The following is a 21,754-nucleotide window of genomic DNA, read 5'->3' as shown; positions in this document are numbered from 1 at the left end:
CTTATGAAGGACATCTTTGGACAATTGATGTTACTTTTGCCTCAAACTGTCTTTGTATACTCCAATATATACCAAAGACAGTAGTGGAAATGGTCCAAACACTTTTGTCCTCAGATTGAAAAATCTCGTAAAAAAGTAAACAAAGCTGTATCTGCATACCTCAGAGATCACAAAATGGGCTCCATCTACAACAACAACATAGGTCTTGATATGGCAGATATAGACAGAAGTGATGAAGTACACTTCACAGATCCAGAAAACAGAGTTTTCCTGAATAACTTGAAGCTGAGCATCCGCACTTATATGTAGCTCCAACTAATGAACACATGGGCTCTTTTTAGAGCCACCCTATAACTTACAACTTGGGCCCGCTATTTTAGGGCCATATAACGGCAACTCCCGGAACCTCGCCAAAATGTATTCTCCACACAGCTGTGGCACAGCGACCAGACAATCTCACTTTGCAGCACAGACCTCTCGTTTTGATCCCCAGCTCCACTCACCCATAGGGGTGAGTAGTTTGCGCTTTACAAATACTGTATTGATTTACCTTTGCACTCCCAATACAACACCACCTAAGCACCATACACAAGCTACAATGTTCGAAACAAAGATTTATCCAAGTAGCTATAACTACATGCTGACACTACTTGCACAGATGTGGCACAGCGGCCAGAGCACATGACTTCACAACATATGATACACAGTTTGGGCTCACGCTTTAATCCCCGACTCCGGCAGCATCTCAGCTTAGCAGCATGAGACTCTAGACAATCCCTCACATATATTCCGTACCCCAGGACTTTCAGACCAGTATGGGTCAGTTGTTCGTCCTAATAGTTATAAACACAAGCTGACACTACTTCCACAACTTTAGTGCAGCGGCCACGGCACATGACGTCACAGCATAAGACACACAATTTGGGCTCACACTTTAATCCCCGAGTCCCACACTAGCTCACCTTACCCGCATCAGACTCTACGCAATACCTCACTTAATTTCCGTAGACCACCACTAACACACCGGTAGGGGTGAATACTTCGCTTCGCACCCCCTCTATAGCACACCCTGAACACCCCAAAGAGGGTACAGTCCTCCTGCGCTCCTATTTCCCACTTTTTTCCTCCTTTTTCCCCCCTTACTTGTTTGAACAGAATCACAAAATGGCGGCCAACACTTCCTAGTTGCAACCGCACGCAGTGCTCGCAGCCAATCAATAGCAAGTTTGTGCTCGTAACGCCTCAGCCAATCCGATGGCAGAATTCCCAAATATCGATATCTGTAAATTTCGATATTTCTCAAAAACTACTGAACTGATTTACACCAAATAAACAAAAGCATGCTTTCTAGACCAAGACCCTTCTCCCTGCCAAATCTGGGGTAATTCCTCTCACCCATTCGACCTGTAGCCTTGTCTAAAGTTTCCTAAGGAAATTAACATGGAGAAAACACGTTTTGGGACCCCCCTTTTTTCTCGGCGTCCCCTTAATGAATCACCCCCAAACTTTCAACATAGGAGCTGATATCAACAAAGAATTAGTTTTGAAAATTTCGCGAAGATTCGTCAATCGGCGCCAAAGTTATTGGTAACAGAATGTTGCCATTTTCCTATGGTAACTAGGTCCTAACTATAACTACCTACTGGTGACTGCCAGTAGGTAATATATATATATATATATATATATATATATATATATATATATATATATATATATATATATATATATATATATATATATGCCACACCCCTAGGGACACACTTCTAAAATTAAAGAGGAGGGGATCCGCGTGGCCCCCCTTCCCGAGCCATTGTCGGCCCTGGGGACCCCCTCTCCCGGAGCACGCATTTCTTAAAGGTGGATGTGATGGTGTCCACCCATGGCGCCCATCATGCATTCATTGGGGGCCATGCAGAGAGCCCCAGGGCCCCCGTGGCCCCAGCCACCTCCACACATGCAGCAGAAGCCGGCATTGCTCAAGCCCACCAGAAGTAGCTGCTATTGCTGCTTCCTCCAAGCGGAAGCAATGTTTTAATTTGTTTCCCTGCCCACTACAGTGCAGGCAGGAAAACAGATCAAAGGCCTGCTCCCAGCCAGAAGGAGCATTTTCAAAGCTTCTGCCAGCTGGAAGCAGTGTTTGTGTGTCAAGCGGGAGCAAACATAGGTTTCCCTGCCCGCGTCCAATGCAGGCAGGGAAACCGTTATGTTCCGGGGGTGGGCTCCAAAGGACATATCTAGTGAGCTGGCCCGGGGATGGGGTCCCTATGGCTAATAAAGGCTCAGGGAGGGTGGCTGTGAGGCCCCCATCCCATTTTAAAAGTTTAGCCGTTCTGGGGGAAGGGGTCCCTAGGTCTTTAGAGGCTTGGGGACAGGGGCCGCATGGCTTTAAAAAAGTAGTGGCCCCCGGAATGGGGTATCCAGGGCCAAATATGCTCTGGAGAGGGGGGTCACACTCCCCCCAAAACAAACTTCGGGCCCTGACGGATGTGGTCCCAGGGCCGCAAGCGGGACCAGGACTTCTTGACTACCTTCCCTTTGAATTGTCTAGGACGATGAACTCTATACAAGATGACAATTTTCTGTAGGTTCTTGTACCTGCTGTAGAATTGCCCATTCATGCTCGCCTCTCCTTCTTTACAGACTTTCAGTCTATGTCGAAAAGGATTTACTGGGCAGGTAAGTCACTCAGAGTATTCACACATTAAATGGCTGGTGAAGCTGACAGCGCAGACCCTCCTGTGGGAGGGGACGTGGCTGAAGCAGGTAGCTCGACTGGAAGGCTTCCAAGATTGGGACCGAATAAGGATCTCAACATTGGGAGAGATAGGGGAAACAGATCACATTGTTTCCTTCAATCCCCTTAAAGCTGAATATAACCTCCACCATTCATAATTCTTTAAATATCTTCAGTTACAACATGCCCTTGAGACTCACAGAGAAATACTTGCAGATGACCCTGAGATGAATCTATTAGAGACTAAACTAATGATTGGCCCCCTGGGCCGCAAGTAACCTCCTGGTTATATACATACCTTCCACTCAATGACCCAGGCCCCCTTTTAAAGCTCTGAACAAACTAGCAACTGACTTGTTGACGACAACTGGCGTAAAGGAGAAAATGGCCTCTCGAGTCCTGTCCATTCCCTCCAACCTCAGACTAATGCAATTTTATTATTTTCACTGACTATATTGAAGCCAAGATAGGCTATGGAAGATGGGGCAAGAGAGATTGCCATGATGCCCCGCTATTATGACCAACTGGACCTCGATCCATGCTCAGATTGAACAAACATTACACAGTGCAGCAGAACTAAGCCCCAAAGGGGCGCTCTTGGGGATCATGGGCGGATGGGCTGACAAAGCTCGTCGTAGAACATTTGCAGGTATATGAATTTAGTAACCAAGCGAGACATTGCCCAGAACTGGAGATTACCAGACCTCCCCCTCCTTATCCACCTGGTGCAGGGGAATAGACTTCTGCTGTATTGCAGAAGCAGAGATATTCAAATGGTGGGTCAGTGCCAAAAAAATCGGAAGATCTGGGGCCACTGGACCTCGAACTCCTTATAAAATATTAACCAACAAGGCTCTACTCGGAATTGTACTGTGATATGTTTACTACTTAATGCTTGGGTGCGATACTCAATGTCATTCTGACAGCTACTGTCAACAAATATATTTATGTAACCTTTCGCTGTTGATATACCTATATTTCATAAAACCAAAAAAGAGTCCTAACAAAAAGAGGCTGATTTGAAATTTCTTTCCAATAAATTATTCGAGGATATACATACCTTGATTTTCAACATAATAAACTAGTTTATAGAATAAACCCTACTCACACATCAACTTAGTGAGGGCCTTTAGATTCAACATGTCTATTGCTCTTGCCTCCTAAGATATAATATCTAGCTGTAAATGTGTGCCTTTCGCTGCATTTTTCAACATCGCTGTGAGTCATCAGGGCATTTGCAAAAGCAGAACTATTCTGCATGTATTACAACAGCTATGATTTGTCGGATTTGTCTATGCACCACACCTCTCATCCTTTACACAATCCTCTCCCATAAAGCATATCAGTATATGAAACAGACCCTTCGTATTTCCTTAATTTACCATATGTCTCATTTGCATCCTCCCCTAGCCCCATCACTTCACTAGGCCTATAAAAGGAAAAATGCCTCATATAGACTACTTGTTGTTTTGTCTGACACGTGGACCAATCTGTGGTCTCACCATTGACTAATGTTCTGACGTAATAGACTTGCCTGAGCTCAGCTACACCCAGATGTGCAGGATAGCGAACAAAAAAACCTGTAAATCCAGGTAGATTTGGAAAGGATGCAAAACCTCTGTTGACTATAGTGCAGCCTGGGGTTAGAGGTGTGGTGTAGTTCGGTGGCACTATGTGTTTTTCCAGCTAGCTTGAAACAGGTCATCAGTTTTAAGTAAGTCAGTTATATGGCAGGGCTGTCTGAAGGGCCTCACTTCAGTTACCAAAGATGGGGTTGAAGTTGCAGTCCATGATTAAGGAGGCCACTAGTGAGAAATCTGCAATTGACATGAAATTTTGATGTGTCAAGATGTAGATAGTTGAATCAACTTCCTCTCAATCGTTAGTATAAGAGGAGAATTGGAAGGAAAGTAGTTTGATTCCAAAAAGCGTGGTATGTCACATGTTGACGCATGCCAGGTAAAACCTGAAGTTCCCTTTAGTGGAGACCGATATGACAGACAAGGACAAAAAATGTAACCCCAAAGTGCAGCTCCTATCCTTTCAGATGCCTGGTTATCACTCCACCCAGAAGCTGGTCATGCGAGCACACAAGCAGTGGTAGATGATCATCTTGCTTACATTTATGTCCAAAGCCAACCCGTGAGGAAAGTCCACTCATACTTATCATGCATAATACAGGGCAATTATATGCTGCTAAATCTGATGGGGAGAGCTTCAAAAGCAACCAAGTACATAATGCTGCGATGTCCCATTGATAAACTGGTGGCTGTATCTTACAGATAGCGTATGCCAGTTTGAATACATACAACATCAATACAATGCCCTTATATATGGCCTACATCTTTGAGGCCCTACTTAGAGACAATTTAATGTAGCAATTCAAGAGGAATCAACTGACTGTGCAGAGGAGCAGAGATCCTTGAAGCATTAGGTGTAATGCATGTCTGATGTGGCACTTCACTCCATCAGGGTGGTGATGCTGATGAGCGGTGCAGGAGAGGCTGAATACTGAGTCACTTGAGTTACAGAATAGCATAGAGATTTCAGCTGAAAAAATATGTGCCTACACAAGTCACTCTCTAACCAGGCGCCTTAAGGATGCATAGTGAATGCATCAGTGAAGAAGGCACTTTAAGATTATAAATAAATAAGGGGAAATTCTGAGTTAGATCGTCAAAGTTCCCCCTCAACAAAGCTGCAATCATACAAGTAATCTGGAAATTCTTCAAGTAGAATGAGAAGCATGTTCATGTCAGATGTCTGGGTAACAAGATTATCTCAAAAAGGTAGCAGATTGATGTTTCTGTATCCCCATGGGAAATAGCTCACAAGATGACACTATGGTCAATCAAGACAGATCAGTGTGCTACTTTAGCAAAATATATATGAGACCTATTGAACAGGCAGTTATGTTGGTACCAGAAGCATAAAAGCGTTTTGGGTGCTTTTCTTTAGTTTTTCTGGTGGAGAACACATCTAGGGGCTTCACTTAGATGTGGCTTTGAAAAGAGGGATTCAATTTTTAAGTTTCACTTCAAACTGCAAACCTTATAGATAATTCTTTAAGTGCAATGGGAAGAAAACCTGCAGTATGAATATGGCCTATCCTGATTCAGCCAGTTTACTAGAGATAACTCCAGTTGTTTGTGCAATACTGATAATACCAGTATGTAGTCCTGTAAGTTTAGCTTGTACGTTGTGCCAAGTGTTTTCCAACTGCCAGTGCTTCTTAGCTTGAGTTTATCTCAGTAATTGGTTAATTCACTTCTCCTTGTGCAGCCAGTCATTTGAGTTTATAAAGAGTTTGTGAACCTTACAAAGTTTTGATTTTCATTGAGCCTAAAAATTATGGAAGATTACTTTTAGATGGGTGATGAGATGGTATTTCCGTCTATGAAGAGAAAAAAGAATGTGTAAATTGACTTTCTTATATTAACAGTGAGTGTCTGGTAGCACCTGGCTTACCTGGCAGGGGTATTTGGTAGCTCTGAAGCCCTGGTTTCAAGGTCATCAGTCATTTGAATTATGACACAGAACAACTAATCAGAAGGAACTATAGACTCAATAGTTGTGTGGCAATACATCAAAATCCTTACTAACACACTCCTGAGTTAAAGGTAATAACCCATTATCAATTGCATTCCTCATCTCATTAAAATTGATTTTTGTTAAGTTGGCTCAACTTACTGATGAGCTTTTAAAGGGGGATTATGAGTGCTCTTTCAGAGCTAAACTCTCTATGAGCTGTTTTTTTCATTTTACAGTGCAGTATCTCATTGCTTCTTACATATGTAAGTCTGGTGGGGCCTTATCATTTACAATTGCATTGAGGGAAACTAATACCTTCCTTTTTATTGGTGTCTCTAGGAGGCAAACTTAAAAACAAATGATTCTTGCTCACAAGGTTAGAAGAACAGGTCTTAGGAAATGAACTCCCACTATTAGAACAAGGTGGTTTTTGTTCAGGGCATTCGATCACGGACCACGGCTTTGCATTATGGGCTTCAATTAAACAATCTTTAGAAATAAACCAGAGTTTGTGCTGTTGTTTTGTAGATTTCAACACGGAATTTGATAGGGAGGACAGTGGAAAAGTATTAGTTAAACCCTGCAGTTGGAAGACCTCGAGGGACCTGTTTCACTGATTCAGGCATGGCATACCGCAAATTGGACACAGGTGGAGATGGAAGAGTCGGTGGATTAACTAAAAAATAAAAATCAACAATGGCGTTCGACAAGGCTGTGTGTTAGCCCAGATCCTTTTCAGTCTTTATGCAGCTGATCTCCCCATACGTCTGAGTAAAAGAAACTCTTTTTTTCCTCCAAAATGGGAGCAATTCACATTTCATGCTTGATGTATGTGCATGACCTCGTTATTCTAGATTATACTGCGAGAGGTCTCCCGAAAAAAACTGGAGACTGTGACAGAAGCTTGTGCAATAAACCACGTGAGAATGAATTTGGGCATCACAGAGGTCTTTATTTTTTTTAAAACATACCCACTTTTTGGGGGTATATTACTAACATGAAAATAGAACAAGTCACATCCTATAAATATCTGGGGTTGTCCCTTAATGCCAAACTGAAATGGAACCGTCATGGGCAGGATATAAGTTCAAGAGCATTGTACAGGCGGGTTTTTTTCTTTCGTTTTTCTCCCGAAGTTTTATATAGTGCAAACTTGACCCGAAATCGGGTATGGGATCGCTTTACATGAGGACCAGTGTATTACATGAGTACACATTCATTTTTGTTAGGCACGGGGAGAGTAAGTGATTTGCCCAGAATCACAGGATGTTGAGCGTCATATCCGAGACTCGTACCCAGTTCCTCAGATTTGAGGTGGACCGCCCTCACCGTTAGGCTACAACCTCTCGTATGGGAGTCCATCATTTTCACCACTTTTAAATACATTTTTGGACAAGATCCCTCCCTTAGCTTTGTACTTGACCGAGATAATATGTATAGATAAGGGAGACATTTCAGATCCTTTGGAAACTGTTTGGATAAAATGTGTTTAAATCTCCCAAAGTGTTCTGAATTTAAGTTGACCTCTGAGGCATAAATGTCAAAAATATATTTTTTTTAATTTTTAAATAACCTCACTCGGCCAGATATTCCAGAAAGAATAGGTTAGGTATGCTGGATTGAAGCCCAGCTTTTTTTGCATGTTTATATAGAGGGAACTAGACTAAACGGTATCAGAGTGCTTTAAATGAGAACCAGTTGCATTACAGACGGGCACATTCATTTTTAGGCAAGGGGAAATTAAGTAATTTCACCAGAATCATAGGATGTTTGAGCCTCCCGCCAGCTTCAAGGTCGGCCGCTCGAGCTAAAATGGGCTGGAGCTCTCAAGAAGAGAGTACAAAAACTCAAAGATCATATCTTACCTGCAGAGGTTTTTGCCATTTGGGAGCTCTTTCCACGCAATAAGTTATTTCGGGAAGCAGCTTGGATTCTGTCCTATCAGAAAGATAAGGAGTATCTATCTCAGAAATCCTCAATCCAAATACCAGTGTCTTCCCTGGGTAGCCCAGATACATACCCATATCTCTATCACTAGCCGGATCCTTTACTTCATATGGTAATAATAAAAATTACATCAGGCCTTAATCCTTTCATAACTATTTCTTTTCTGGCTGAAAAAATAAAGGGAAACAAGAGATACTGTTTGTGCACTTTATAAAAGAAACGTAGTATTCTTCATGTATTGGTTGTCCTCTTCTTTTATTTAAGAAACAGACATTTTTAAGACTTTTATTTTTTAAATATGGTGCATTGTTTTGTCCTCTTGCAATTGACGTTATAATGAGTATCCGCTCTCTTGATGAAATTGTGGGCATGGAGCATGTTTTATGATCCTTGAGAAATTTGGTCAGTCATAAATTAAGATTTTTATATAAGGTGAATGGCATTTACCAACTCCAGCATAAACAAGCTTTCTTTTGAGAAGGTAGTGAGGATGAACGTTTTATTGCCACCGTAATTGCCAGAAACGTTGGCTTACAAGAATGACTAGGTAATTCACGACATCTTGGGTACCAAGCTATTAGAGTTTGTGTTCATTACTACTCGAGCTTTATAAAGTTTTAATTGGTGCCATCATAAGTCTCAGCATTATTGAAGATTCCTTCCATATGAGTGTTGGGATACTGGAGTACAGAATCCCAGGACTACGAAATGATAGTCTGTGTGACATCCATGATGCATGAAGCATTCCAATGTTGGTGTCGGTCATTAAATCTTGAGACAGGAGAATTTTTCACTACTGAAGGTGGCGATTACAGATGGTATGAATCCTAGCTAGAGAGAAACTTTGGAGTTTTTTGTCAACCTTGTTGGTGTGTTTGATTGGACAGGGCAAAATCACCTACCTGGAAGGGGCTGGAGATGATGGGCCAGTCATTATTAAATCTACAGACAAGATTGTTGGTGGAATTTCATGAACACTGTGAGAACGTTATGCCAACAATGAGGTGTAAAGGCCACCCCCTCCCAGAGGACTGGTCAGCCCATACTTAAAATGGGTTGATGTTAGCTTGTTGTCTCTCAAAAGTGCCTCCATTTGAAGGGTGAATAATCAGGTGCTGGACCATGTCAGTCATGTTTCCCGAATCCTGCAGGATTTTTTTTTCTAAAAGCAAGTGTTTCAGGGGATATGCTGGATATTTGGGTCCCCACGATGGATCACTTTGCCACCAAAAATGTTCTCTGTGTTTTGCTCTTGGATCCTGAATCTTATGCTTAGGGATGAAGGCCAGAAAGTGGTCAGTCCCAGTTCCTCCTACTACTATTTAAGCTCTGCTCTCCGGTTAATATTTCTGAGATTCAAATTTACTGACAAGGTTGTTGCGCCATAAAGGAATACAGGGGGTCTATTACAAATTGAGTTTGCATGCATATGTTGTAATTTGTGTATTCAATAAACCTATTGAACCTTCTACTGGATACTTCGTAATAGCATATCTATATATATATGTTTAGACTTCATGTTCAGGAATGAGAACAATATTTATGCTTGGCTTACACTAGAATCCTGTATTTTTTGCTCATTTGGATTCACAAATGTTTTGCATTAATCTGAAGGTGTAACAGGTAGCAACGTGAGCATTTCATAATACTTGGTAAGGTGTAGATAATGATGTCGGAACCTCCACTGGAGACAATGTGAAGAGGCTTCGCTTTAAATTCCTTTTTTTACAATGTAATTTTAGTGAAGTTTTACAATTTATAGAACATACAATACAATCCCTTTGACTCATGCCATGCCTTTCACCATACACATATAAAATAAACGTTTGCACTTTTAGAGCACGCACCCTGGATGGAGGGGAGCCACCTTGTATCTATAAGAGACAATATTGTTAGTCTTATGGAGAAAAGTAAGCTTGGGTTCCAGTCTCAGTGGCCAACCCACAACTTGTTCAGTATTGATAACACTCCATGCCAAAAGCACTTCAGTACAGGACTCCACCGAATGGTGTGTAGGAAATCACCCTCCTACCCAGCAGCAGGTAACAGTGGTGGGCAGTGAGGCTGGGTGGGGGGGGATTCGAGGGACGATGCCGAGGAGAAATTAAATAATTAATTAATTTTCCCTCGCCATCGTCCGTCGGAATCCCCCTCCACCCAGCCCCACTGCTGTTACCTTCACGCACTGCGGCTGCTCCTACCACTTGTGCCTAAGGCAGTCAGGGGAAGGGACTCTCCCAAGGCACATCATCCTAAGGGGAGTGACATAAACCCTGTACGGTAACCTCAACTATATAAATTTAAATTGCATTGCAATGACTGACACTCTGGAGGCCATCCTCGCATCCCTCCTATTATCTTCTGACAGGGGTCAGTGATCACTCTCCTTTGCTAATCCGAATAGATCAAGAGTATCAGACAAGTTATTCACTATGGTATGATACATTGAAAATATCTGTTTGCTCCCATTCTTGTCCGTGATCAGTTGAGCCTCCAAGGGGTTGGACTCAGGGAGCTCCTTCCTTCTAGTTCCTGATAAGTGGGTCCAGGGCATATAGTGGTAGTATTGCTGATTATGCAAATGAAAGGAGGTCTGCAACGGTTCAAAGGAGGCCATATGGGTTCCCTGCATTTCATGCCCCAGCGTGGAGACACCTACCAAATCACAACCCCAAAAGCCTTAAGGGTCGCAGTGTCCCCCAAAGCAGCACCCGGCCGGCCCACAGCGGAGTCCCCCTGTTAAGTCTCTTGTGCCACGTGAGGTCCCCGGGTTCCAGAACCTGTTGTGTCACCAGAGAAATCAACGGCGGAATACGGCCACTGTATAGATAATGAAGAAAGTGAGCATCACCCATGGTCCACCTCCCAGTGGCAAAGTCAGAGTCTGTTGGCAGGGAACATAACCAATAAGCTGTCACTGAAGGATAATGTGCTACCCCATAGCCCCCATCAGTCACTTATCTCACTTACTCATTACAATCCCAGGTTACCGGACCACAGGAAAGCTCCAGATCAATGACATTATACTTCTGAAGTAGGGGCGAGGGATTTTGAATGGGTAATGTTGCAATTGCTCAATAAGCCATGGGAGTGACACTATTTTAAAAATGGCTTCGAAGGGGCGACCAAAATGAGAGGTCAGCCTGCATCCCAGAGACCTGATTCAGGATGTTATGTTCCCAGTTTCTACTACCATCAACAGTTATGTTCGAGGCAAGACATTTAAAACTATCAGCTGACATTAATAAAGTCACATATGTTGCCATTGTCATTGGTCTCACCTCTTGGCCTACAACTTTCAAATATCACCACCATGGGACCTCTAAATGGCACTCTCTCAAGCCTACTGTCGAACAGGAACCAATGCTCTACTATCCCTCCACTATCCTTCTCAATCCAAATAACTGACTAACATATCTACCACTCAAATTACTTTCATATTTCACTATACTTTTTTTTTTTTTTTTATATTTTTTTTTTTGCATTTGAGATTTATAAACAGCATTACACCCCCCACCCCTGCAGTACAGGTAGCAAAATCTTACATTTTATTGATTATAGAAGATATGAGGGAAGGTATATACATTTGTTCAGTGAGCATGAAACTGAGCTAATAAAAAAAAGAAAAGAAAAAAAAGGGGGGAGAAGAGGAACAGTAAACATAGAACCTAAGTAAATCAAACATTTCATTCCTCTTGCATCCAGTCTAGCAGAGGTGCCCATATCATCATGCCCTTATTCCGCTTAGTCCTCCCTTTGTTTCTATAAATCGACACTTCCAGGTTGCAAGTTGCAAACAGCCTGTTTCTCCATTCTACAAAAGAGGGTGCTAATGGATCTATCCAGGCTGATGCAATGCACAATCTTAGAACAGCCATAGCCACGAAAATAAGCCCATGCATAGAATGTGGTCGTGGTATGTTAGACGTACCTAATAATATTTCTTCAGTTGATATATTAATACGGCAATTTGCGAGGTTGGAAAGAAAGTCAGAGATTGTCGATATGATATTCCCTAATATAGGACATGTAGCAAACATGTGGGTTAGATCTGCTGATGAAAGTGAGCACCTAGGGCAGTGTGTTAAATTTCTGGTCCCCCATTTTGCAATTTTTTCTGGGGTGTAATAAAGTGAAAAAAATGTTTTATAAAATTGTACTTGGAGTTTCATGGACATTAGGGTTTATATTGACATCTCCAAAGCTTCCATAAGCCATGGGAGTGACACTATTTTAAAAATGGCTGCGAAGGGGCGACCAAAATGAGAGGTCAGCCTGCATCCCAGAGACCTGATTCAGGATGTTATGTTCCCAGTTTCTACTACCATCAACAGTTATGTTCGAGACAAGACATTTAAAACTATCAGCTGACATTAATAAAGTCACATATGTTGCCATTGTCATTGGTCTCACCTCTTGGCCTACAACTTTCAAATATCACCACCATGGGACCTCTAAATGGCACTCTCTCAAGCCTACTGTCGAACAGGAACCAATGCTCTACTATCCCTCCACTATCCTTCTCAATCCAAATAACTGACTAACATATCTACCACTCAAATTACTTTCATATTTCACTATACTAATTCACCACTAATCCTTCATGGGTTCCGGAGTTGTTTGCTACGCGCCGAAAAAGCTATTCAACAACCCATCAGGGGTAGCATGCGCTACATAAAGACAATTACAATACAATACAATTCAAATAGTTTTGATCACCATTGATGAAAAAGCTACCAGGATACCTTAATCATGATTACTATTCTCAGCACCTTGAGAGAGAGGCTAAGGGTGGTGCTTCAAGTAAGGAAAAGTCTTAAAGCATCCAGCTGTCCTCATTCTTGTGTTACACTAATCGGCATGGTCCCTCTGGGCATCGTCACACTGTAAGCAACAACAGAAGTTACAAATTGCATCATGTATACTTTACCCCAGGACATCACACATCACGGGACTGACCTCAGTTCCAGACATCATCCTATTTGGTACTTAGGGGCTAAGTGAAGGGTAAGGAGTGGAAATTACAAAACGTTAGCAGGGCCCTGTCTACACTGTGTTCTTGCGCTGCCTACATGATGACCCTTAAGACCAAAGGTAGCAAGGGCCGTTCCAAAGGAACAATATTGCAAGCCAGCACCTGCTACCCGACTAGAAATCAGTTGCAGACTTCAAAGAGAAGTTAATGACAACTAGAAAAAAAAGAATGTGCACCCTGGGATGGTAGTGCCCACTAAATAGCCGTAATGAACACAACCATAAACAGACCACAAAACAAACTGCCTCTCAGATATGTAATACTCATGCTCTCCGTGTTGATTTATACCTTAAGCACTCCCCACCCCACTTTCCTTTCTGCTCCAGAAATGCTTACTTGCTATTTCCACCGATCACGTTGAAAATTAATTTCTGTAATGCAACTACCATCCACCCCCGACCCCTTTTCTCTCTTGTTTTTAATACAATGACTTGCAAATCAACGCCGGCGAGGAACCTCGTGGTCTCACGCTGCCAACCCCAGGCTCCTGCATATCTCGTGGAAATGTAAACGCCTCTGCCAGCCTCCCCACCTCAGGGACGCGATGGGGGCGGAGCACCTTGCAACCACCTGCAGAACGCGTAGCCACAGTCCAGCCACTGCAGCTGCTTCACTTCTCAGAGCCACGCCACACGGCTGCATATAAACAGACCGGCATCCAGGCGGGAGCAGAAAGGCACCGCATGGATTGAGACACTGAAAAGGAAGCACAGAGGAGGGGGGACTGGGAAGGCACCACTCTTCCATCCTGGGAAAATTACCGCAGGACTTAGGTGTGGAAAAATGACATCATGCACGGGGACTGGCGAATTGTCACCAGTTTGGCGGTATAGCCAAACTACAAGAGGCATGGGGGTGCTGGTGTGGTGCCACGCCGTTGATTATAGGAAGGTTACAACAGGTGCGGGGGCACTGATTTATTATCACTAGTGTGAGGTACTGGCAACCTTAGCACCAGAGGGGGAACTGGGAAGTACCTTGCAGTTAATACTGAGTAAATTACCACAGGAAAGGGGGTACTGGCAACTACCAAGGGTGTGGCGGTATGACAAAAATGTAACAGGCACGTGCATAGAACTGAATTATCATTACTGTGTTGTAGCATTTACACAGCACTTCATACCCCCCATTAAGTGCTCTGAAGCGCATTTTCTGATGGGTAGCAGGTTATATCGTGGAGGAGTGCTTGGTTGGTACATTTATTGTTTATTGAGAAAGATATTCTTTTCTTGTCTCGGGGCGCAAAACTATCAGTGTGATGGTGAGGTGTGACAGACAGCTGCACAAATTACATTATAGTAAGAACTAAGACATATAGGCAACTAATATGCATCACCAGCCTAGCCTTAGGGGCAGCGGGGCGCTGTGCATGTTTACACCAAAGTAAGGGGGTAATCAAAGACGGCCCCACAATCCATGTGCCGAAATGCACACTGTAGAGATATTTTCAAATAAGTAAAATGGTGTCAAATGGGCAAGAAGGGGGGTTGATGATATGAGGAGGATCCACACACCTTGTTTAAAGGCAGAGACACCGCCTACTGCCGTACAACTAAACCCCACACATGGGAAAAGAAGTGGAAGTCCAAGGGATTGGTATCCTTATCAGAAACTGCACAGTCTTTAAAAGGCCCACATTCCATCTAATCCTGCTAGACCGGAAGAAGACAACATTTTGAGCAGGACTTTTTGCTCAAGCCCCTCTTACACTTCTGAATGGTCTTACAGGTTGGCATGTCTAAGGCGGGTAATGACTCACAGCCTGGCAACCTATACATGCAAGGGTGCAAGACGAAGTGCTTGGAAAGCTGCTGCCCTGGCTCCGCAAAAGCGAAACAGTATGTCCCATGTTATCTTTCTGTCTTCACACTTTCAAGCAGTCCCAATACTTTTCTCTGATCCCAGAGACTCTTGCTCATTCTATTGTACATGAGCAGGAAACATGCTGTCTGTGGCATCTGGCCCTATTTGCAGGGTCTCCCCATGAGTTTTTGCATTCTGTTGCTGAACCTGTTTTTGTTGGGAGTAGGACTCTGTGCACTTTTCTTTTTACCTGCTAACCAGTGGTAAAGTGCTTGTGCTCTTTTCCTAAACATTGTCCAATTGGCATCTTCCTGATTGGTACATTTAATTTACTTATAAGTCCCTAGTAAATGGTAGTACTTATACCTAGGGCCTGTAAAATAAATTCTACTAGTATGCCTGTAGCATACATTGTGACAGCCACTAAAATACCCTTTTAAAAAATGTCTCAGGCCTGCCACTGCAGCCTGTAGTGCAGTTTTAATCTGCCAATTCAACCTGGCAAAATACACCTTTTGCCAGGCCTAAACCATCTTTTTTAATAGTTATAAGTCACCACTAATGTAGCCCTAAAGGCTTATAGGGCATGGTGCATTGTATTTAAAAAGTAGGACGTGTACTTTGGTTGTGCATATTCTGGTAGTGAAAACACTCTTACAGTCGTATTCACTTCTGTGAACACTAGGTTACCGTATTACATTTAATAAGTGATAAGTTTAGATTGGGAGCAGGTAGAAATATACTATTTACACTCAAAGGAATGTAATTTTAAATCCTCTTTAATGGTGAAGTCGGATATTAAGTCACAATTATGAAAATGCCACTTTTAAAAAGTTTGCATTTCCTTGACCTAACCTTTGTGCCTTCCAGCAGCGTCTTGGACTAGGAATGACTCTGCTGTTGGGGTTAGCGTATTCCTTCCAGACAGTGACACAAAGTGGGATTAGGTGTGGACAGGATGAGTCACCCTGACAGGATGATTGGGAGGTGCTGCACCCAATCATACTTGCACTTTAAAGGACTCTGCCTCTCACACGCACAAAGTAATTTGATGCTAGTCATGTCCTGTCTTTTATAACCCCAGACCTCTTGGAGCTTTGACAGAACCAGATATTGGGGTAGTATAGGGAATCCCCCCTCTTCAGAGGTTGGCAGCAGGTATAAATATTGGACTTCCAAAGCCACTCATCGTAACACTCTAGGACCTATGGACATTACAAAAGGAGTGGCCTGCTACCAGAGGAGCATCCTGCTGCTACCAAAGAACTACCCTGCTGCTTGAAGGTTGCCTTGCTCTCTGAGAAGCAAGACTAGACTTGCCCCCTTCGCCCCAGGCTAAACTGAGGGACTCCAAGGGTCAGTTGGATGACCTCCTGCCTGAGTGTTAGGGTCACAGCAAGCTCCAGAGGCCTCCCTGCAACTGCCCAGTTGGCCTGCTGCACTGGACCTGCAACTGGACCTGCCTGGGCCCTTCCTGGCCTCTACTGAAGTGAGTTCCTTATCCACAAGAGGTGCCTCCTCAGGTCCTGGACCCTTGGCTGGCATTAATTGAGCTCCTCCTAAGAAGAAAGGTGAAATCCTGATGTTTTGGCTCTTCAAAACTGCGACTTGGCCAATTCACATGAGACTCTGCCACCAGTGACAACCGCCAATGAGAAGCTCTAGTGAAGCTCAATCTTCGAGTTACAACGCCAGCCTGCAACGTCAGTCAGTGAGAGATCTGCACCTCGAGCTACAGAAATGACAGCCCACGGTGACCGCCTACCTGAAGGTCCAGGAATGACCATCTCTGATGCCTGATCAGTTCTTCGCACTACTGTAATGATAGCCTGTGCCACCCGGTTTGCTCTTTACGCAACAGCAACGACTATCCGTTGTTGCCTCACGGCCTACTCCACCACGAACTGAACTCTTCCCCCCAGACTTTGAGAAGGTAACTTTTTCGGCGGAACTAACAGGTCCCTTTATCTAACGTGCACTTCATCACAGTCAACCTGGATTTGTGGCTTTCCCTGGTCTAGCACAACCAGATGTTTTGTGCTTTTCGGTGCTATATCTACTTAAGATATTGAAATTGCACAGCTCCAGTTTTACTAATTGGATTTTTATCGTTCTGCTATCATTTTATTTATTAAAATGTACTCTATTTTTCTGAATTGGATTGGTATTTTTCTTGTGATGGGTTTCCACTTTATTATTGTTTGTGTGCTGCATTAATACTTTACACTTTGCCTCTAAGTTAAGCCTGACGGCTTAGTGCCACTCTACCAGAGGGTTAAACAAAGGTTAATTTAGTTACTTTTGTGGTTCACCCTAACAAGGATTGTGGTTGTTGCTTGAGTGAGGTTTCCATCCCCCTCAATCAATAACTCAATTTCCTACACTATCCTTCTAGAATTTCCTCCCGGGCAACTTCCACTTTTTTTTAATAATAGTGAATTACATTTCAGGGTATAAAAAAGGCAATGTAGTGAAAGGCTATTTACCCTGCTTCCATTGCTTAGACTAGGAGAGCTGCATGGAACAGGGCAAATTACCACAGCTGAAGGAGTAGCTAGAAAGGACCCTAGTGTTGGGTACAGGTTAGTAGGTACCGGAGAAAATGCCACTGTAGTAGGAACTTGGAAAATGGCCACTTGAAGGGGTCACGTGGAAATTTACCACTGATGAGCTGAGTAAGATAATAAATAAAAGGCAAGGAGTACAGATAAAATTACCATTAGCCAGAGTTGCTGGGATGATTTTACAGAGGATGTGGGGTACTTTGAAAATTAGCCGAAGACATTGCTAACCCTGGAAAAGAAATAACAGCAAAGAAGGGTTGGCAAAATAAAACATATCAAACAAGTAAAATGTAACAAACAAATGCCCCATAATCAAAAGTAAAAAGATGCAAAAGCAATCACGCATTTAAAAAAATAGGGAATAGAAAAAATAGTTTAATGGAGAAAAAAAGTTGATGAATATGTCCTGGAAGGTGGGAAAGGTTGATGTGTGTGTCATAAGGCAAGGGCCACATGGTAAATATGAGTAAAACAAAGAAGTGATAAGTGGAGTGCTTGGTGTAGTACAACCAGGGATAATTACTGCACACCATTGCACCTTAAACAGGACCCACTCATATACAAACCAGCCTTGGCCCCGTTCCAATAGAAACAGCCTATCCCAAACTGCAAGGCCAGGTACCCTCAGAACCGGAACACAAGCAAACTCATGATACATATGCTACAGGAAAAACGTTATAAGCAGAGAAGTGCAGTCAAAATGTGTGCTGCATATGTAAAAACGTACCAAGAGTAAAGGGTGCAAGGAAATGGGTGCTAAGTGCAAAGAATGCACTTTGTGAAAGAAGTGCAAGGATCTACGCTGCAAATACGGGGATCAGTAAAAATGTCCTTCTTCTGTACCCTACAGCGAAGCACTGCGTGTAGGGTGAGCAGCTCTAAAGAAAGAGAAATACATTATATTCAACTATTGGTCCCAGAGTGCAAATAGGGTGAGAGCCTCCCCAAGTAAATAAAGGCATTATGAAACTTCAGATATCCAAATTCTCAATAATACTAATAACAATAATATAATCACAAATCTAAAGAACATTATATCAAGTGAATCACTTCATGACACTTGTAATGGGGATAGCTGCATCCTTACACACTGACGTCTCTTTTGACCCAGACACCCACAGCGCTGCATGTGGGTGCAGCCAGCAGATGCGCAGCACTCCAGGAGCACATGTTCATGGGTTAGGAAGGTGGAGTAGGGTGGCCAAGCCATGACGGGGCTTGTGCTCATCACCTCATGTAAACTTTCCTTGTACTTTTGCCTTTCATAGCCCCTTTGCTTGATATTGAACAATGTATTCGAATAAAATGACTGATGCCCAATGCTTCAAATGGTTTGAGACTTGAAACGTGAAGAGTGGATCTAAAGAGGATATTCTGAAAGAAACATGGTACACATCAACATCAACTTTCCATTTATTCCGGCGACGAACTTCATAATACCATTCACTTTTCGGAGAACGCACACCACTGACTTGCATCTTGGTATTCAAATGACAGGTAATTTGTATGGGACCCATTGCATTGCTACTCGTATCGACCGCAGTATGATGAAAAGCGGAGTTAGTTCTGCAAGTTTTCGAACTTGTACCCTCCAATGTGCACCCAAATCTTTGTAGCAGGTGACCAACACACCAAGTTATTCCCTAGCTTCAGGGGCAGACGGTGTGCAAGTAAGTCCGACAGAGCGCCAAGTGTACAGCCTAGGTGTCGTGTCTACCTGTGATATAGAGGCTGTGTGTGCAGAGGGTAGCCCCATGCAGTGCCACGAGTACATGTAATATAGGCTTAATGAGTGATGAGGGTGGCCCCAAGTCGCCCCACGATCACTTGTATAGCGGGTCGATGTCATGTGTGTGCACATAAACCAGTGCAGCGCTGCCAGTACTTGTGACACAGAGGCGCTGAATCTGCAGTGGGCACCTCCATGAGGCGCCAAGAGTACTTAGGCGCGCTGACCTACCTCTAAGGTGCGGATCTCCTTCTGGGTCAGGTCGTTGGAAGTGGCACACTTGGTCCGCAGCCCCTCCAGGTTTGAGATGCTGATGTCGATCATGTTCTGCACAAGCTCGCACTGCTGCAGGGCTTTCTGCAAACTCAGGGGCTGTGGCAGCTCCTCACTCCGAGGCAGGTTTTCGTCGTCCATGGCTGGGCCCGCGCCGTCCTCGGCCACCCAAGTGTCCGCGCCGTTCTCACCCACCCACGGGCCCGCACCGATCTCGCCCACCCAGGGGGGCTATAAATACAGTGAACGCCAGATATGCTCCTGACAGCCCTTAGAAAAGCTCCATATAACAGGCCTCAGTGCGAGCAATTCAAAACCGCAGTCATAAAAGGGGAGATGTGGAGGAAGCGCCCCCCTGCATGCAAGTATCCCCTCCCCAGCCGATGACACTACCCCTCTCCCGAAGTGATATGAATTCCAGTTAATTATATGCGCCTTTTCAAGTGATACCCGCTTCCCTAACTACTGATGATGATGCTCCTCCCCTTTTAAGAGATGCTGTTTCAGTCTTGCAGGTAGTGCTGCCCTCCCCCTTTCCAGGTGATGCTATCCCTAACAGAAGATACCGATTCACTTGGAGATTCTGCCCCCTCGGGGGACGCTGTGCTTCTCTGACAACGCAAGCTCACCTTCCCTGAGACCCTGTGTAAAACCAGACCCCGCCCCCAATTGACGCAGCGCCCAACAGGTGATGCTCGCCTTTACTCTGTACCCCTACCTCCCGGGAAGCGCTAGGACCCTGGAGCAGTCTGTTGCTCCGATGATGTCGCCCCCTCGGTAACCGTGCCCACCTGGTGTTACGGAGGCCCCTTAAAATAATGATGCCTTTCAGTGGCCCAGGTGATGCCCCTTCCCTTTCACGTGATATTACCCTCTGTGGCCACAGGTGACAGCCACCTCCCCCCGGATGATGCCCCTCTATGCCACAAGAGTGCAACTGCACCCCTTTCAACAGATTCTGCTCTTTTATACGCCAGGAGATGTTAAGCCAGGACAGAATATGTAATGTTGAGCTCCTGTGAGAAGATGCTACTCTATGTGCTCCAAGTGATCTGCCCACTCTATGTACCAGGTGATACTGTGTTCTGTTCAGGTGCTGTCCGCCCCCTGTAACGATGCCCACGCTCAGTGCCCCCAGTTGGTGCTGCCCTACCACCCCGGTGCCCCAGGCAAGACCCTCCCTCCCAGGTGATGCTGAGTCGCCCAGCGACACAAGTGCCCCTTGTTCCAAGTGATGCTGCCCTCCTCAATTGTAATTTCCAGCCCTCCAGGTGATACTGCCGCCACCTTTCTAGCCCCAGGTGATGCCGTGCTCCCTCTCCGGTGGTGCCCGGCCCCCTCCTCCCTTCGAAGACGCAGGTGGCGCTGCCGGTGCTGATGCTGCGGGTTGCTCGCTCGCCTCTCTATTATTCCCGTGCCCGCCGCTCCGAGGGCTCTTAAGCGCCCGGTCTGCCGGTCCCAGATCTCCGTCCTGCGTCCCTCATCGCGCCGCCGCCGCCCGTCGGCCGTCCCCGGCTGCCGCATCCCTCCCCGCAGCCTCTCTCCTCCTCACCGACATCTTGCCTGTCAATCAGGGCGCGCGCGCCCGGCTGAAATAGAGCGAGCGGCACGAGCCTAGCCTTTCAGTACGGTATCGCGCGCCAGGTTAAAGCGCGCGCCGCACAGGGCAGTTAATGCTGAATAGGGGGAGTGGGCCGGTAGGGACGGGGGTGGGAACAACGTGCGGAGGGGTTCGAATAGGCTGCGCGCGCCCGAACAATTCACTACTGCTCCTAGGCGCAGAGCAGAGAGATGCGGGGGGATCTCGCGAGAGCGGAGGCTCCAGTAGAAATAAAGGCAGGTGATGCGCACACAGCAGGTGTAATGCTTGTGCCTAGGCAGGGCAAAGAGCCCCTTCGCTGCTCACTATTCCCTTTATCGCGTACGGGTCCAGTGAACTCATATACGTTGAAACTGTACATTGCGAGCAGTTGAGCTCTCATTTGAATGTTATTTGTACGGACAGCGGGTAACGATTTCTACTGCACCGTATTGAGTATTAGATAGGAAAATGATTGAACCAATGTATGACAAAAAGGGCTTCTGTGAGATATCAGGAGCACTGTATTGAAAACACGTATTCGTTGTGTAAATTTAGC

General features: G+C 44.6%; 1 protein-coding gene across 2 annotated transcripts in view; it reads right to left on the bottom strand.

The window, feature by feature from the left end:
- KSR2 (kinase suppressor of ras 2) overlaps positions 1-21,115 on the bottom strand; it is a 1,667,828-nt gene extending 1,646,713 nt beyond the window's left edge. For both annotated transcript variants that reach the window (XM_078667119.1, XM_078667120.1), the window contains exon 1: positions 19,575-21,115. In XM_078667119.1, the coding sequence (XP_078523245.1) occupies positions 19,575-19,757 (183 nt within the window). In that variant the 5' untranslated portion in view covers positions 19,758-21,115. The remainder of the gene's footprint in view (positions 1-19,574) is intronic.
- Between the last annotated feature and the right edge of the window lie 639 nt (positions 21,116-21,754).

This window comes from Lissotriton helveticus, chromosome 11 (genome assembly GCF_964261635.1).
Source record: "Lissotriton helveticus chromosome 11, aLisHel1.1, whole genome shotgun sequence".
Classification (NCBI taxonomy): Eukaryota; Metazoa; Chordata; class Amphibia; order Caudata; family Salamandridae; genus Lissotriton; species Lissotriton helveticus.
Note: the sequence above shows the minus strand (reverse complement) of the source record. Positions and strands in the feature narration are given on the sequence as shown.